Source organism: Lagenorhynchus albirostris, chromosome 7, assembly GCF_949774975.1.
Source record: "Lagenorhynchus albirostris chromosome 7, mLagAlb1.1, whole genome shotgun sequence".
NCBI classification, from domain to species: domain Eukaryota; kingdom Metazoa; phylum Chordata; class Mammalia; order Artiodactyla; family Delphinidae; genus Lagenorhynchus; species Lagenorhynchus albirostris.
In genome coordinates, this window is record NC_083101.1 from 8533553 (window position 1) to 8548880 (window position 15328).

General features: G+C 44.4%; 1 protein-coding gene across 1 annotated transcript in view; it reads right to left on the reverse strand.

Annotated features, from left to right (window-relative positions):
- The window catches only part of GARNL3 (GTPase activating Rap/RanGAP domain like 3), a 154332-nt gene that overhangs the window by 34756 nt on the left and 104248 nt on the right, over positions 1-15328 (reverse strand). The window contains exons 10-16 of the mRNA XM_060154318.1: positions 14163-14238; positions 13388-13486; positions 12228-12331; positions 5369-5477; positions 3555-3600; positions 2420-2526; positions 1288-1403 (exon numbers count right to left, since the gene is read on the reverse strand). Of these exons, the coding sequence (XP_060010301.1) occupies positions 1288-1403; positions 2420-2526; positions 3555-3600; positions 5369-5477; positions 12228-12331; positions 13388-13486; positions 14163-14238 (657 nt within the window). The remainder of the gene's footprint in view (positions 1-1287; positions 1404-2419; positions 2527-3554; positions 3601-5368; positions 5478-12227; positions 12332-13387; positions 13487-14162; positions 14239-15328) is intronic.

Consider the following 15328-nt stretch of genomic DNA (forward strand, 5'->3'; position numbering starts at 1 on the left):
AATTAGCAAGTATTGGCTGGGCATCTACGGCTCTGCCGGATTTGGGGGATGTGAGGCACGTGGCCTGTGTCCTGGTGGAGCAGAGTCTACGGGGGAGACAGATTAAGTAGCTGATTGCATGACTGGCACGTGGGATAATGTCTGTGAAGGGGAGGTCCGTAAAGCGTGTGGAGGCACTTAACAGGGGCACGTGGCTTCGCTGGGGGCTGGGGAAGGCTGCTAAGGCAGTGATGTTTCTGGTGAGACCTGAAGGACATCACATATTCCTCTTGGTACCCTCTCTTCACTGTTTCCTGACTTTAAGGAAAAAAGGGGATGGACAGATTGCCAATTATGGCTGGCTCTTTAGGGCCCTGGGGTTGGTCTGGACCAATCGCTGTGAGTAGTTAGGGTGTATCGACCAGCCAGAAATCAAGGGCACCTGTAAGATGGTGGGGGTCACTGTGCTGAAGGGAAAGGACTGCACGAGCACCAGCCCGTTTTGATGTTCGTCATCCCTCCGGGCGGCCACCTGAGACCGGACACTGCATTTATGTTCACACATCAGTAGCAACTCCTTTTGCCGGAGTTTGTAGTTGTACCAATTCTAGGGAAGTCTCCCCCCTTGTTCTGCGCTTCCTTGTTAAATTTGGGAAATGCTTCTAAACAACGATGATTTCATTTTGCATTAACACTCGTTAACCACTCTGACATGTGGCGATCTCGCACTGAGTCTAGAGGCCTCCAAAAGCATGGGTGCCCCTCGAGGCGCTGGGTTCCTCAGGGAGGTACTGGGTCCCATCAGTGTGGACGCACCTTCAGCCTAGGAAGTATCTGGCACAAAGTGGATTTTCAGTGAATGTACATGCTTATTTCAGTGCCTGAATATGGGGCTCACCAGTAAACCTCCAGAAAACCTTACAGAGCCCCCAGCCTCTGCCCCAAATCCCCACTTTGCCTGTCTATCAGCTCCATGGCACGGGTAATGCCGAGCAGTACCCCCAAAGAAGATACCCCAAAAGTACTCTCAAATGCTCCAGGGACTGCTGACTGACATTCATGCCCTCAGCCTGCATCTCGACTTCCACAGGCCTTGGCTTTATGAAAATCACGCTCCTGTATATGGACATTCAACATCCCTTCTTCCCGTGACAACCATGAGAGAACATGAGCCCCTGGAGGCCACAGTCCAGTGTTGACAGCAGGATCAGGCGACCCTATGCTTTTCTAACCAGGACTCATCGCTAGGACTTGTGTTCTCTACTCAGACCCCGTGAGAAGGAAAGAACACCACGGACCCAGGGTTACCTTATGCAAATCTGGCATCAAATCCTGGTATAAAGATCGAATCAACATATCCAGAGTTCGTCGACGTTTCTGGGCGAACGTTGGGGTTTCCAGAGTGGCTTTTTCACCATTAATTACTAAAATAAATCAAGTTATAAAGGGAGTTACAAATATTAACAGGCTATTGAAGAATGTCCTTCTCAAGGAAACTCCTCACAGTAAATGCCACCCACTTTCCTAATACTGGTATAACTCTTCTTTCATGGAAGAATGCTTAAAAACTCTATAATTTTCTCTGTACAAACCCATAGTCCATAGGTATGTCTCTCTTACCCTTCTTGTTGGATTACAAGCTTCCTGAGCAGAGGGTACATCTAATTACTTGAAGACCTAGCACACACCCAACGTGCCCTCATCCACAATTCCACCCACCCACCCACCCATCCATCCATCCATCCCACTCATCCATCCATCCACCAACCCACCCATCCACCCACTCATCCAACACATGGGCAAAAACACCAGGATGCCATTCAATGGGATTAAATATATATTTGCTGCATTTCGTTAGAAAAAATAACAATTGCCTAAGCAGAGTACTGGGATTCTTAGCTCAATGAAAGTTTCTTCTGGAAGAAAAAGCCGGTGGTTTAGTGGACAACAGACACTGAGAGTCAATGAAGTGGAAGAGCACAGAATAGAAAGTGTGCAGTACAGTTAGGAGCTTGAGGTCAAGATAGTTACAGGTTTGAATCCCAGCTATGCTGTTATCTGTGCATTTTTAAGCAAATTATTTAGATTCTTGGGGTCTCAATTTTCTAGCTTGTGAAATGGATATAACCATATTTCCTTATAGGGTTGTTGTAAGAATGTAAGTCACATAATACGTATAAAAGAACACAGAGCTAGGCATATCAAACTGAATAAATATTAGCTATTTGGTGGGTAGGATGGTAGGTATAGATGAGAACCCAGGAGAGACCTTTGCAACACTGTCAGAAAACTAAATACGCTTCTCGTGAAGAATTAACAGAACATGGAATGCAATCAATGCTTAAACAATGATGTCTTCTTTACAGCATCCTGGGAGAACTGGAAGAAATGTATTCTGATGTAGAACAAGTTGCAAAAACATTTCAAAATAGAAACTTACATTTCACTAGCAAAAAGTCCCTGAATTCCTGGTGGTCTGTAAACACTGGTGGGGAGGGCAAGGGTGGGCCAAAGAGTGGTACGCTTTCCTCTGAAAATATTTTCAGCCTGTGTAGAGAACATTGCAGAATTACTTGGTTTTTCTTCAAAGATCACCGATATTTGGATCTTAAATTTGTTCAGTTGCCTATGTGATTTGTTAGGAATGCTCCTTCCATAGGAGGAGGCCCTTCTCTGGGCTGCCAGAGCCTTGGCCACCATGCAGCAATCCTATGTGCTTTAGGGCAAAGACCAAGTCTTACTGGATCCTTCGTGGTCCAACCCACCAAGCCGCAGGCAAGATCAGGCACCCCAGGAACAATAGCAAAGACCACCACTGAGCACCCACTGCACACCAGGCAGCATACTTGGTATTTTAAGACATAGCATCAGCTAATTCTCACCAACCTGTCCAGGTAGAATCATTACCTTCACTCCACAGACGAGGCTTGAGGCTCCAAGAAGATAAACACCTTTTTTTTCAAAGCCTCAAAGTTAATAAGTGATAGAGCTGGGATTCTAACCCAGATCTATTTGGCTCAAAGTTCATGCTCTTTTCAGAACATCACGATACCTTTTAACAGATTAATTTTTGAGAACGGGATTAATTTTTGAGAAGGATAAACGGGCAAGAATGTAGCCTAGGAAGGAGGGTACTCTGGTCAAGATCAAATATATCACACTTGTGCCCTCTGTGGAGCACAGTAACATTCCTGACCCTGACCCTTGGGTCTACTGCATGGAGCAACACTATATGAAACAAGCTTTTCCGGAAGACACGGTGGCTTTCAAATCAATCAAAAAATATGGATATCAAGAGTCTTAGGACTTCCCTGGTGGCATAGTGGTTAAGACTCCGAGCTCCTGATGCAGGGGGCCTGGGTTCGATACCTCATCAGGGAAGTAGATCTCACATGCATGCTGCAACTGAGAGTTCACATGCCATGACTAAGGAGCCGGCGAGCCACAACTAAGGAGCCCGCTTGCTGCAACTAAGACCCGGCGTGACCAAAAAAAAAAAAGTCTTAAAATGAATGCCAAATTAACATGTAAACATGAGAATTAGAACAAGCAATCGAGATAAAGTTGTTACCAACCTGTAATTGTCCTTTTGCTGATCATACCTCACTAAGGCAAAAATATCTGTGGTGATGGTTAAGGAAATTAATCAATGACCCCAACTCACACAGTCAACGGCTTGTGCTTTGCAAACCCTGTGTGCAGAATCATCCTGGACCTGCACTCCTGGGGTCAGGGCTCTTGTCACCCATAGGCTGAGATGGAACCTTGACTTCTGTTAAAGACACAGCCTGGGAAGACACAGGTTCAACCTCTGCGTGCTCATCCTTTCGGGAAAGGGCTACTTCTCCAAATCCTTCAGAAAAGCAATATAAATAACGCTGTTAAGCAACTAAAACAAAGCAAAAAGATCAGTTCCCTTGCCTGAAAGTATAAACAAGGTCCCAAAATGAAATGAGTCATATATTTCATCTCACACATTTTGAAAAGAAAAGAAATTTAAATGTTTCCACTGTACACCTTCCTTCTCTCTCCTTCTGGCTTTGGTAGACAAAACAAACCAAAACAAACCAGTGTAGCTGGCGGCAGCCTCTCAGTAGAATCTGCTTTGCTTGTGTCGTGCGAGTTGAGTCTGAAATAGTACCACCTCCACCAGCTTTTCTTTCCTTCTTCCATTCCTCCTCCTCCCCCACCATCTCCCAGCCCCGGCTTTCCTTAGCTAGGGCTAAAAACCATCCTCAGTCCCTCAGTTTCCACTCCTAGACTTAGTGGAAAGAATTTGCATTAATTATCGGCTTGTCCCTTTCCAGAAACAAATATGCCAAGCCTCAAATCTAAAACTCATAACAAAAGGAAATTCTAAAAATGATGATGATCTCTCTGTCATTCTGATCACTTCCCTCCCCCTCCTGGAGAAGTTTTCTTTCTGTTCTACAAGAAGAACCGCTGCAGGAAGAGGGAAATATTAGTCCTACATCAGTGAACAGAGCAAGATATCACTTATTATTAATGTGTACGTGCATATCTGTTTTCTTCCCTGCCCTCATGGCAATTTTGTGAGGCTACAGTGAACAAGTCAAAGGATGCAGAGCAACCTACTTGCAGATGCAACGAGTCACCACGGTTCTATCTCCCAACACTTTCACTGGAGTTTCCAAGGAACATGAACAGCTAGACAGAATTTATTCTGAAAAATGCCTATTAGTTGCCTTTTACTTATTATGTACAACCTGTAGGCACTACCACTGGGTCTCACTGTCATGGCCAGCGGCCCAGGACAACGGGGCCAAGGCTGGGGATGTGTTGGGCTGACCGTGCTCATGTGCCAGGCCTGTGTGACTGAGCTGAGCTTGGACATTACCGAGAACTTCAGCAGGGCTTTGGCAGCAATATGAGCTAAAGAGGGATGAGAGGAAGTAGAGGGAAAGCAAATAAAAATAGGATTAATTCTATCATATCTCAAATGTCAAGAGATGGTAATGTAGCAGCCATTCCTAGGGCTTAGAATCAACAAAGACACATTATTTTGGCTTTTTATCTTAACTTGCAAGTTGTTATACCTAAAGCAAATTTCTGAGAGGATTCACTAACTATAATTCTTCTAATTCCTTTATTATCAATGGGTGGTAGGAAGTTTCCCTCATTTCATAGACTACCTGAGGAAAGGGAAGATAGTTCCAAAGTCAAGAATTCTCTGAGAATGCGTCCATCCATTACTGCAATGGATGGAGAGAGAAGAGGAAAAATTCAACACAGTGGGTCTAAGAATCTAGCAATGCAAAACAACCACAACATGCCAGTCAACCGTAACATTTGGTTTGAGGGTCATTTTAAGTCCACTGAGGCTGACCAACAGCTTGCTAGTGGGAGGGTTCACACAGGCTCAGGATACGTGTAAAGTGGGAGCGGATCATGGAAGGCTTGAAGGCAGGAGAAGGCTCCTCCCCTTCCTGGAACACGATGGTGACGATGTCATTTCCAATGTGGCGCTTCCTTTCTACCTGGACGCAAACATACAACACGTCCCTTGAGAATTTTGCTCACACACGGTACATTCACAGAGTTAAAGCACTAACTCGGCACGACAAACCCCAATGCTCACAGAGCCCGGAGCTTCAGTATCTTTGTCTCCTTGCCTCCCAAATTTCACCAGCCCATCTCCTGGCTTCCCTAGCCATCTCCTCCCCTCCTCTCCCAATTCAGGCCTGCATTTCCTCTTGACTACCCTCCCTCAGGAGCCTCCTTAACAGCCTCCTTGCCTCCGTTCTCTCCCACTTTACTGCTCTGATTGGGTTCACCTTCACTGCTGCCTCATCTCCTTAGTCTGACATTCAAGGCCCCCAGACCAGAGGCATTGCATCAGAATTCCCTAGGGACGGGGCTCAAACATGTATATTTAAAAATATAAATAAATGCCTTCGCTAGTTCTGAAGCATATACTTGGCGAGAACAATGGCCCTACCTAATCTGATCCCAGCTGACCTTTCCAAAATGATCTCCTGGACCTGTGGTCAGTGAATCTTTTCTGTACAGGCCCAGACAGTAAATATTTTTGGGTTTGTAGATCGTACTGTCTCTTTACAACCACGTAGCTGTGCTGTCGTGACAGAAAAGCAGCTATAGACAACACATAAATCAGCGGGCATGGCTGTGTTCCAGTAACACTTTATTTAACAAGCAGTACGCTGCATCCGGCCCATGGGCCATAGTTTGCCAACCCCTGTCCAAGACCTTTGCCTAACCAGCCAAACAGAATGATTCACTGTACTCCATGGATCCCTTGTGTGTCCCCTATTCTATACAGTAAGCTCCCGAGAACAGGATCCATATCTGATTCATATTAGATATTATCCTCATGTTGCAAATAAGGAAACTAAGGTTTAGAGATGTTCTAATAATTTCAATTCAATTCAGTTCAAAAAGATTTTTGGCAATTGTTTCTTGGATATGACACAAAAAGCACAGCCAATGAAAGAAAAAAATACACAAATTCGACTACATCAAAATTTAAAACTTTTGTACACTAAAGGATGCTATCAACAAAGTGAAAAGGCAGCCCAAAGAATGGGAGAAATATTTGCAAATCATATATCCAATAACATATATAAAGAGCTCCTACAACTCAACAACAAAAATACAAATAATGTCATTAAAAAATAGGCACAGTACTTGAATACACAATTCTTTAAAGAAGATATACAGATGGATAATAAACATACAAAAAGATGCTCAATATATTAATTATTAGGGAAGTGCAAATCAAAAGCACAGTTAGATACCGCTTCACACCCATTAGGATAGCTATTTTAAAAAAAGAAAATAACAAGTGTTGTTACAAATGTGGAAAAATTGGAACTTATGCATTGCTGGTGGGAAAGTAAAATATAGCCACTGCTGTGGAAAATGTTATGGTGGTTCCTCAAAAAACTAAACATAGAATTACCATATGATCCAGCAATTCCACTTCTGGGTATATACTCCAAAAATTGAAAGCAGGGACTCAAATAAATATTTGTACACCAATGTTCTTAGTGGAAGTATTCATAATAGCCAAAAGGTGGAAATAACCCAAACATCCACCAGTGGATGAATGGATAAAGAAAATGTGGTATAAACATACAATGGAATATTATTCAACCTTAAAAAGGAAGGAAATTCTGACACATGGTACAACATGGATGAGCCTTGAGGACACTGTGCTCAGTGAAATAAGCCAGACACAAAGGGAAATGTTGTTTGATTCCACTTATATGAGATTCCTAGAATGGTCAAATTCATAAAGACAGAGAGGAGGATGGTGGTTGCCAGGGGCTGGGGGAGGGAGAAATGTAGATTTATTGATTAATGGGTACAGAGTTTCAGTTTGGGAAGATGATAAAGTTCTGGAGATGGACAGTGGTGATGACTGCACAACACTGTACTTAATGTAATTAATGCCACTGAACTGTACACTTAAAAGTGGTTAAAATTGTAAATTTTATGTTAAAATAAAAATAAGTAATTTTTGATGTATCAACTGATGAGTGGATAAACAAAATGTGGTAGGTATCTAAAAAATGGGAAATTATTCAGCAATAAAAAGAGATGAGATACAGATACAGGCTACAGCATGGATGAAACTTGAAAACATGCTAAGTGCAAGAAGCTAGTTACAAAAGACCACATATTATGTGATTTCATTTATACGAAGTGTCCAGAATAAGCAAATCAAGAGAGAAAGCAGACTGGTAGTTACCAGAGACCGGGCAGTGGTGGAGTGGGGAGTGATGGCTAAGAGAGGGGTTTCTCTTTGGGGTAAGAAAATATTCTAGAATTGACCCTGGTGATAGTTGAATAACCTTGTGAACATACTGATGTGGGCAAATTGTATGGTATATGAATACTATCTCAATAAAGCTTATATATATACATATATTTTATTATTTTTTAAGATTAATTAATTAATTTTTATACAGCAGGTTCTCATTAGTTATCTATTTTATACATACTAGTGTATATATGTCAATCCCAATCTCGCAATTCATCCCACCACCGCCCCCCCGCCTTCCCCGCTTTCTCCCCATGGTGTCCGTACATTTGTTTTCTACATCTGTATCTCTATTTCTGCCTTGCAAACTGGTTCATCTGTACCGTTTTTCTAGATTCCACATATATGCATTAATATACAATATTTGTTTTTCTCTTTCTGACTTATTTCACTCCGTATGACAGTCTCTAGGTCCATCCACATCTCTACAAATGATCCAGTTTCATTCCTTTTTATGGCTGAGTAATATTCCATTGAATATATGTACCACATCTTCTTTATCCATTAGTCTGTCAATGGGCATTTAGGTTGCTTCCATGGCTTTTATGTATTTTTTAAAAGTAATTATTGAGCTCCTAGTATATGCCAGGAACAAAGCAGACAAGTCTCCCTGCCCTCATGGGGCGTACACTCTAGCAGGGGGTGCAGAAATTACACAGTAAATATAACAAACAAGTGTACTAAATAATACACATAACGTTAGGCGGTGATACGTGCAATGGAGGAAAGAGAGCCACGCAGGGGCCTGGGGGCGCTGGGAGAGGGCGGGCTGCAGCTTTAGATTCAGCCAGGGGTTCAGGTTAACAGCTGACATTTGGGTAGATCTGAGGGCAGTGAGTGAGTCAGCCAGAGTATACCTGGTAGGAGAGAGTTCTAGGCAGAAAGAAGGGCAACGCCAAGACCATGACATGGGACAGTATCTGGTGACTCTGGGGAACAGGAAAGGAAGCCAATATGACTGGGAGGGAGGAAATAAGAAGAGCAGTGGGCGATGGGACCAGAGAAGGAACAGAGGTCACGCAGAGCCTTGCAGGCCACTCTAAGGATATGGCTTTGACTCTGAGTGAAGCAGGAGCCACTGTTTAGGAAGAGACTGACGTGCATTTTAAAGGATCACTGTGGCTGGAGGACTGAGAAACAGTCTATCAGGCACCAGGGTAAAAGCAGGGAGGCCAGAGAGGAAGCTACTGCAATAATCCAACAAGAGGTGATGGGGCTCCGAGCTGTGTGGTAACAGAATTGCGAGGAGAGGTTAGGTGTCATCTGAAGGTCGAGCCAACAGGATTTCCTGACAAATTGAAAATGGGATGAGACAGAGAGGGGTCAAGAATGACTCCAGAGTCATTTTGCCCCAGAAACTGGAAGAACAGAATAGCCATCAACAGAGATAAGAAAGACTGCAGGAGGAACAGGTCTGGAGGAGAGTTGGAGTTCAGCTTTGGAAAGACTAGGTCTGAGATGTTGAGCCCAGGGGAGGTGTCGAGAACGCTGCATATCTGGTCTGGAGTTCCCGCGAGGGCTGGCTGGAGCTGTAAGTTTGAGTGTCAGCGGCATATAAAAAATGTTCAGAACCATAAGACTGGATGAGATCATAAAGGGACGAATGAGTGTAGAAAGAGAAGGGAGCCGAGAACCGAGCCCTGGGGCTGGCGGCACACACGGGGTGTCCAAGATCACAGAGCTAGCTCGTGGCGGAGCTAGGGCTTGGCCCAGATCAGGCTGATCACAGAGCCTGTGCTTTCATCTGGTCCTAGGTGCTGCTGTCGGGGTCTGGAATGCTGGGAGACTGGATGTTAGGGGTGCAGACATCACGGGACGTTAGGGAGAAGATGAGTCTCAGAGAGCCAAATAACTACACCCCCTCCCCTGCCTGCATTGTGGTTTGGTCTGGTGATGGAGGAGAGAGATGAAGGAGTTAATTGTAATACCAGAACCTACAAAATCTTTGTGAAAGCTTGTTTCTTTACATCAGATTTGGGAATGTGGCTTGGACTGTTCCACTAGCATTCTAGATGCTAGGAGGTCAAAAAGCCACCAAGATTTTATGAGCCACATTGGCCTCTGACTTTTTTTTTTTTTTTTTTACAGTAGGCGGGCCTCTCACTGTTGTGGCCTCTCCCGTTGTGGAGCACAGGCTCCGGACGCGCAGGCTCAGCAGCCATGGCTCACGGGCCCAGTCGCTCCGCGGCATGTGGGATCTTCCCAGACTGGGGCACAAACCCGTGTCCCCTGCATCGGCAGGCGGACTCTCAACCACTGCGCCACCAGGGAAGCCCTGGCCTCTGACTTTTGACCGTTACCCTAGGCCCCCAAGAAACCATGACAGGTTCAGAAGGAGGCTTGCAGTTAGTGGGCCTTCTCTGCTCTCCCACAATCAGGCACCAATAAGGTTCACTGTCACTGTGCATTTCTTTGACTCTTCCCACCTGCTTTATCTTCCTGGTAATAGAGACAAGTTTTCTACTTGTGATTTTCTTCATATCTACTGATGCTGGGCAAGTGGAGGACACTAGCACTACCCATGGAGCTGGCCAGGATGTTGAGCACACCAGAGTCCATCTGGGAATATTTCAGTTCTCCTGGTAAATGCGTTACATCTTAATATGCTAACAGCCCCCTCAAAAAGATAAGATTAACGACTTAGGACTTCCCTGGTGGTGCAATGCTTAAGAATCTGCCTGCCAGTGCAGGGGACACAGGTTTGAGCCCTGGCCCGGGAAGATCCCACATGCAGCGGAGCAACAAAGCCCATGAGCCACAACTACTGAGCCTGTGCTCTAGAGCCTGTGAGCCACAACTACTGAGCCAGCGTGCCACAACTACTGAAGCCCATGTGCCTAGAGCCTGTGCTCCGCAACAAGAGAAGCCACGGCAACGAGAAGCCCACACGCCGCAACGAAAAGTAGGCGCAGCTCGCCGCAACTAGAGAAAGCCCGTGCACAGCAACGAGGACCCAACACACCCAAAAACAAATTAAATTAAAAGAAAAAAGATTAAAGACTTGGGTTGGGTGAAGGTTGAACTGTCACATTGCTTCCTCCTGTCTCTGGCTAATGCCCTTATCTGTCACAGGACATGGGCAATGTTGGTGAATGTACAGGGTTGAAAATGTCGGACAGAGTTGGGGGAGGAGGAGGATTGTAAAATACTTCAGTGGAAGTTTTTCGCTATTATTGTTGAGATGTAAGAGGTCAACACAATTCATGACGATTGGGAAGGCCAGCTTGGTTTCTCTTCTCCACGTGATCCCAAGATCCTAAGAGCTTCAGCTCCTAAGAGGTAGAGGCAGCCTGGTAGCACTAACATAGATCACCTCAACCACACGAGGGAAGACGCCTTGCAGAAAGTAACTCTTAGCCACTTAAGCAGGTTTCCTGGGCTGAGGCACTTCCTGCTTCCGCCTGTCCTTTACAAGTTAGCCTTCTAAAATCAGAACAAGCTTAAAACCTCCAATGGGTCTCCACTGCCTGTAAGACAATTCACCAGCTCCTTATTCCAGGCCTCAAACCACCAGACAGAACGAGCTCTTCCTGACCTCCCCTCACCCCCCACCATGTCCCCAAAGCACCGCTATGTTTCAAGACAACACCGCCATGTTTTAGCCCAATGATCTGCATTGTGTCTTTCCCCCTCACTGAAGTCTTACTGAAATATGGATTATAAGTGTTCAGAAAAAAGCCCTTTTAGCCCATCACATACCCTCTCTAGGTTCCTATTTTTCACAAATCTTTGCTGAATAACTGTCCATTCATGTTTGTGATATTTACTTATACAGATGCCTTCAGTGTGTAAAAAAAGGGACAAGAATCTAATAAAAAGGTAAATGGAACCCCCCAAATCCTTCAAAAACCAGCAGCATGTATCATTGTTATATCTAGATTTCATCAAACTGGCAAGTTTTCTCCTGGAAGTGGCTAATCTCTGGGGTGGGTGAGGAGTGTTCTCAGGTAGCTTTTTCCCCGACAGGGCACAGGCCATGTAGATGCTCAGTGTTAACCTCCTGCACTAACCTGAAAAAACACTTGCAACCATTCCTCAGGAAACATAGTGTTACACCTTGGAAAAATCTCATTCTGACAAGACACAAGGCACATGGACAGAAGTCACAGAGAAAAAGCCACGTATATGCAAGATAGTCCCTCAGGAGGGTAGAAAACCACACTCACACAAAGGCGCACACACACACACACACACACACACACATCCACACAGACGTGTACAAGCACCACTGCCTCTGATCCTTTATTTCCTGATCAGTGAGGGTAGTTCTTCCTACGGCTTGTTGAAAGTTCAAATAAACAGACTGTAGCAACATCCCCAAAATTGGTGCCTGAAGTTCAGCTCATGTATTAACATCCGTAGTCTCTAATTCTATGAAGCCATAGCTATGCTTTCTCCACACTGAGGTCACCGACTATTGAACGGTTTGCGTGTTCACACGTACCTGCTGTTTGTTCTCTTTGGAATATGGCAACATGGTGGAAACATGAAACATGATCTCATGCCCTTGGTAGATGGTATAAACAGAATGCATCCCTGTGGTGTCATCTGTAAAATACAATATACATTAGTGAGCACAGAGAATTCTGAGGCCATAAGGAAACAGTCTTTACTTGCAGACTAGAGGAATACAGCACAGTTAGTACATCCCAAAGACCCTATGATTATCCACCTGAGTGGAAGCAACAGTATGGAACCCCCTCCAACTGATGCAAGGCTCCTGCCCACACAGGGGGACCTCTTCACCCCCGTCTAAGCTCGCTTGCTGTCTGATTCATGCCTTGCCTTGGAGCAGAGGAGATCATGAGAAGTCTGGGCTCAAAAGGAGAGTATGTTACAATTCCTTGCCTTCTAGTACTGCTGGTGTTCAGGACAAAATGAACACAAGATGACATACACACAGCTATCATGTCCATAAAACAAAAGGAACTATATCCCTGGCAGCATTGTATAGTGATTCAAAGCATGTGCTTTGGAGTTAGACTTGGGTTCAAGTTCTCATTAGCTATGTTCCTTTTGACACATTACCTTGCCTTCTCTGAGCCTCAGTTTCTTAATTTGAAAATGGGGATGAAAACAGTGTCTAACTGCTAGGGATGTCTATCAGATCACACTGGGAAAGGGCAGTGAGGATGATGGACTTGCAGGTACTCCAGGAATCACCACAGGCACACAGAGCTCGTCAGGGGGGCAGGAGCAGGGGGGAGCTGAGGCCTGACAACTGGGACCAAATACTTCATCCCCGCATCTGCCAGTTAAGTTACTCACAGGGCAGCTCTCACAAATCGCCTAACCTTTCTGTATTCAGAATCTGTGACACGACTCCAACGTGGGCGAGATGGGGCCCCCAGAGGGTCAGGGTACCTGATTTGAAGCCTATCAAATTTAGGCTAAATGAGCCTCATGTCACCTGCCTGGCTTACATCAAGGACTGGCCGTGAAGAGCAAATAAAATGACAGAAGTAAAAGTACAGGAAAAAAACCAGAAATGCTGTACAGTTATGAGATAGCGTACCCCACCTTGGGTATAAATTCAAATTCAGATGAGGCTGACTAACAAAAGTTATACAAATCACAGCAGAATGGACCAGGAGGCAACCTTACTTTTGGTGTCCAGACCTCCACGGTAGCCTGTCCAGCCCTTGAGAGTGATTGTGTCACCCAGGAGATTTAAAAATTTTTGAAAAGCGTCACTTCCGATTTCTGTAAGAAGAGGTCAAATGTGAAGAAAGTACAGTGTCCACAAGTCCCCGTTTTCTAACTATGCAGTGAAATCACTTGAAAATTAACCAGGCTCCGCCGACATGTGCAGCAGGCAAACAGAATGAGAAATCGTGCTTCCCTCTTCTCGGAGACTGTACAGGAGGGTCACAGTTCCCAGAATCCGAGGAAAGGAAAACTACAGAATTAGACTAACCAAGCTGAGCGCTGCCAGACTGGGGTCACAAGGGTCTAGTGTTGCAAAATGAAAACATCATTACTGCTCCCATTGATAAGAAACAGGTCCTTAATACGAAAAGTGTGAAATAACAGGAAATAGGACCATTTTGTAATTCTCTCAAGCATAAAAATCCCAGAGAAAAGTCGCCTCTTTGCTCCTGAGATTATGTAGAATGAAATTCTTCAAATCCCCATGTAATTTTCTAGTTAGACTGTATCCCTGGTGCCAGTAATTTGGTGACCAATAAATATTTGCCAGATGAAGGAAACTGGGCAACTTCTTTCCTATAAAATTTACCCTGAAAATTCACCCTTCAACTTCGTAAAACTACTGGCTGCTTCTTTGCATTAAAAACTCCAACGCAACAGGCAAGTTCAGCTGGGATCATCTAAATTGCAATGAGGCGGGGCCGGGTGTCAGAAGAAAGGAGACACTCACCATTGCTGAACATGTCATCATCTGTGAGCTGCCCATCTTTGGCAAAAAGAACCCCAAACTTGAAATTCACAGAGCCCTTACAATGAGACAACAAAAGGTGCTGAATTTAGTTTTCTCATCAAAGCATACACAGTTAAGAGACGTGCTAGTCGTTATTCAGGAATACTACAGTGACCTGAATGACTACTTGGTGGATTACTTCCTCCCCTCCATCTCAATTTTGACCAATATTAACAACAAGCATTCCTTGATTTTTATAGCTTACAGAGGAAACTGTGCTTTTCTGTGAGTTCATTTGAAATGTCACTACTAATGGCGTCTGCAGGATGCCAGGTCCATTCTGCAGCAAAACAGTGCTCAAAATAAATAGCCCACAGGAACTCACAGGACTGGCACCATCCTCTGATCAGCCCCGCAGCAGCAGTCTGGAACCTGGAGAGCTCAGTGTAACTCAAAATTTAACACAACAATCTGAGGCTGATATCTCGAGGACTCCTTTAGAAATAGAAATGGAAACTGTAGGCAACGTATTCTAAAAGCTCAGTTGCCCCAATTCCTAAAGCTATTTAATCTCAAGAAGTCATAAAACAGATGTGGGGAGAAAAAGGCAATCAAGAAGTAGTTAGTACAAATGTTCAGTCTACTATCCTCAACTTTAAATGCTGGGTTAAAATCAGACTCTGTGGGAATGATAAATACCAAATGCAAGATAACAGCTTCCACAGGGAAGAGAGAGGAATGGGATCAGGGAGCTCAACTGTATTTTTAATATATATATTTTTTCTTAAATTGGGTAATAGGGTTATAGGTCTTCATTATATTGTTGTCTATACATTTTTGTGTGCCTGAAGTATTTCATAATTTAAAAAAATCTGAGGTTGGAAAAGAAGGCTTTTCCAACCCTTGCAAGGCTGTTTGAAGCGGGAATTCTCAGGGGTCAGTTAAGGGGCAAAGAACAAAGGTGATTAAAACATTGCCAGTGGGTCAGAGTGGGGAATCAAGGCAGAATGCCTGAATTCAGGACAGCTGGATCTGGGAGAATTAAGACTGAAAATCCAAAGGTCTACGGCTGTACTTCTAAACATTCTTCTGCCCCCGATACACTTGAGGGACAGATGCATACCCATCAGTAGTAGTAATTTTCTAACTGGTGGTTTCCTCTACGG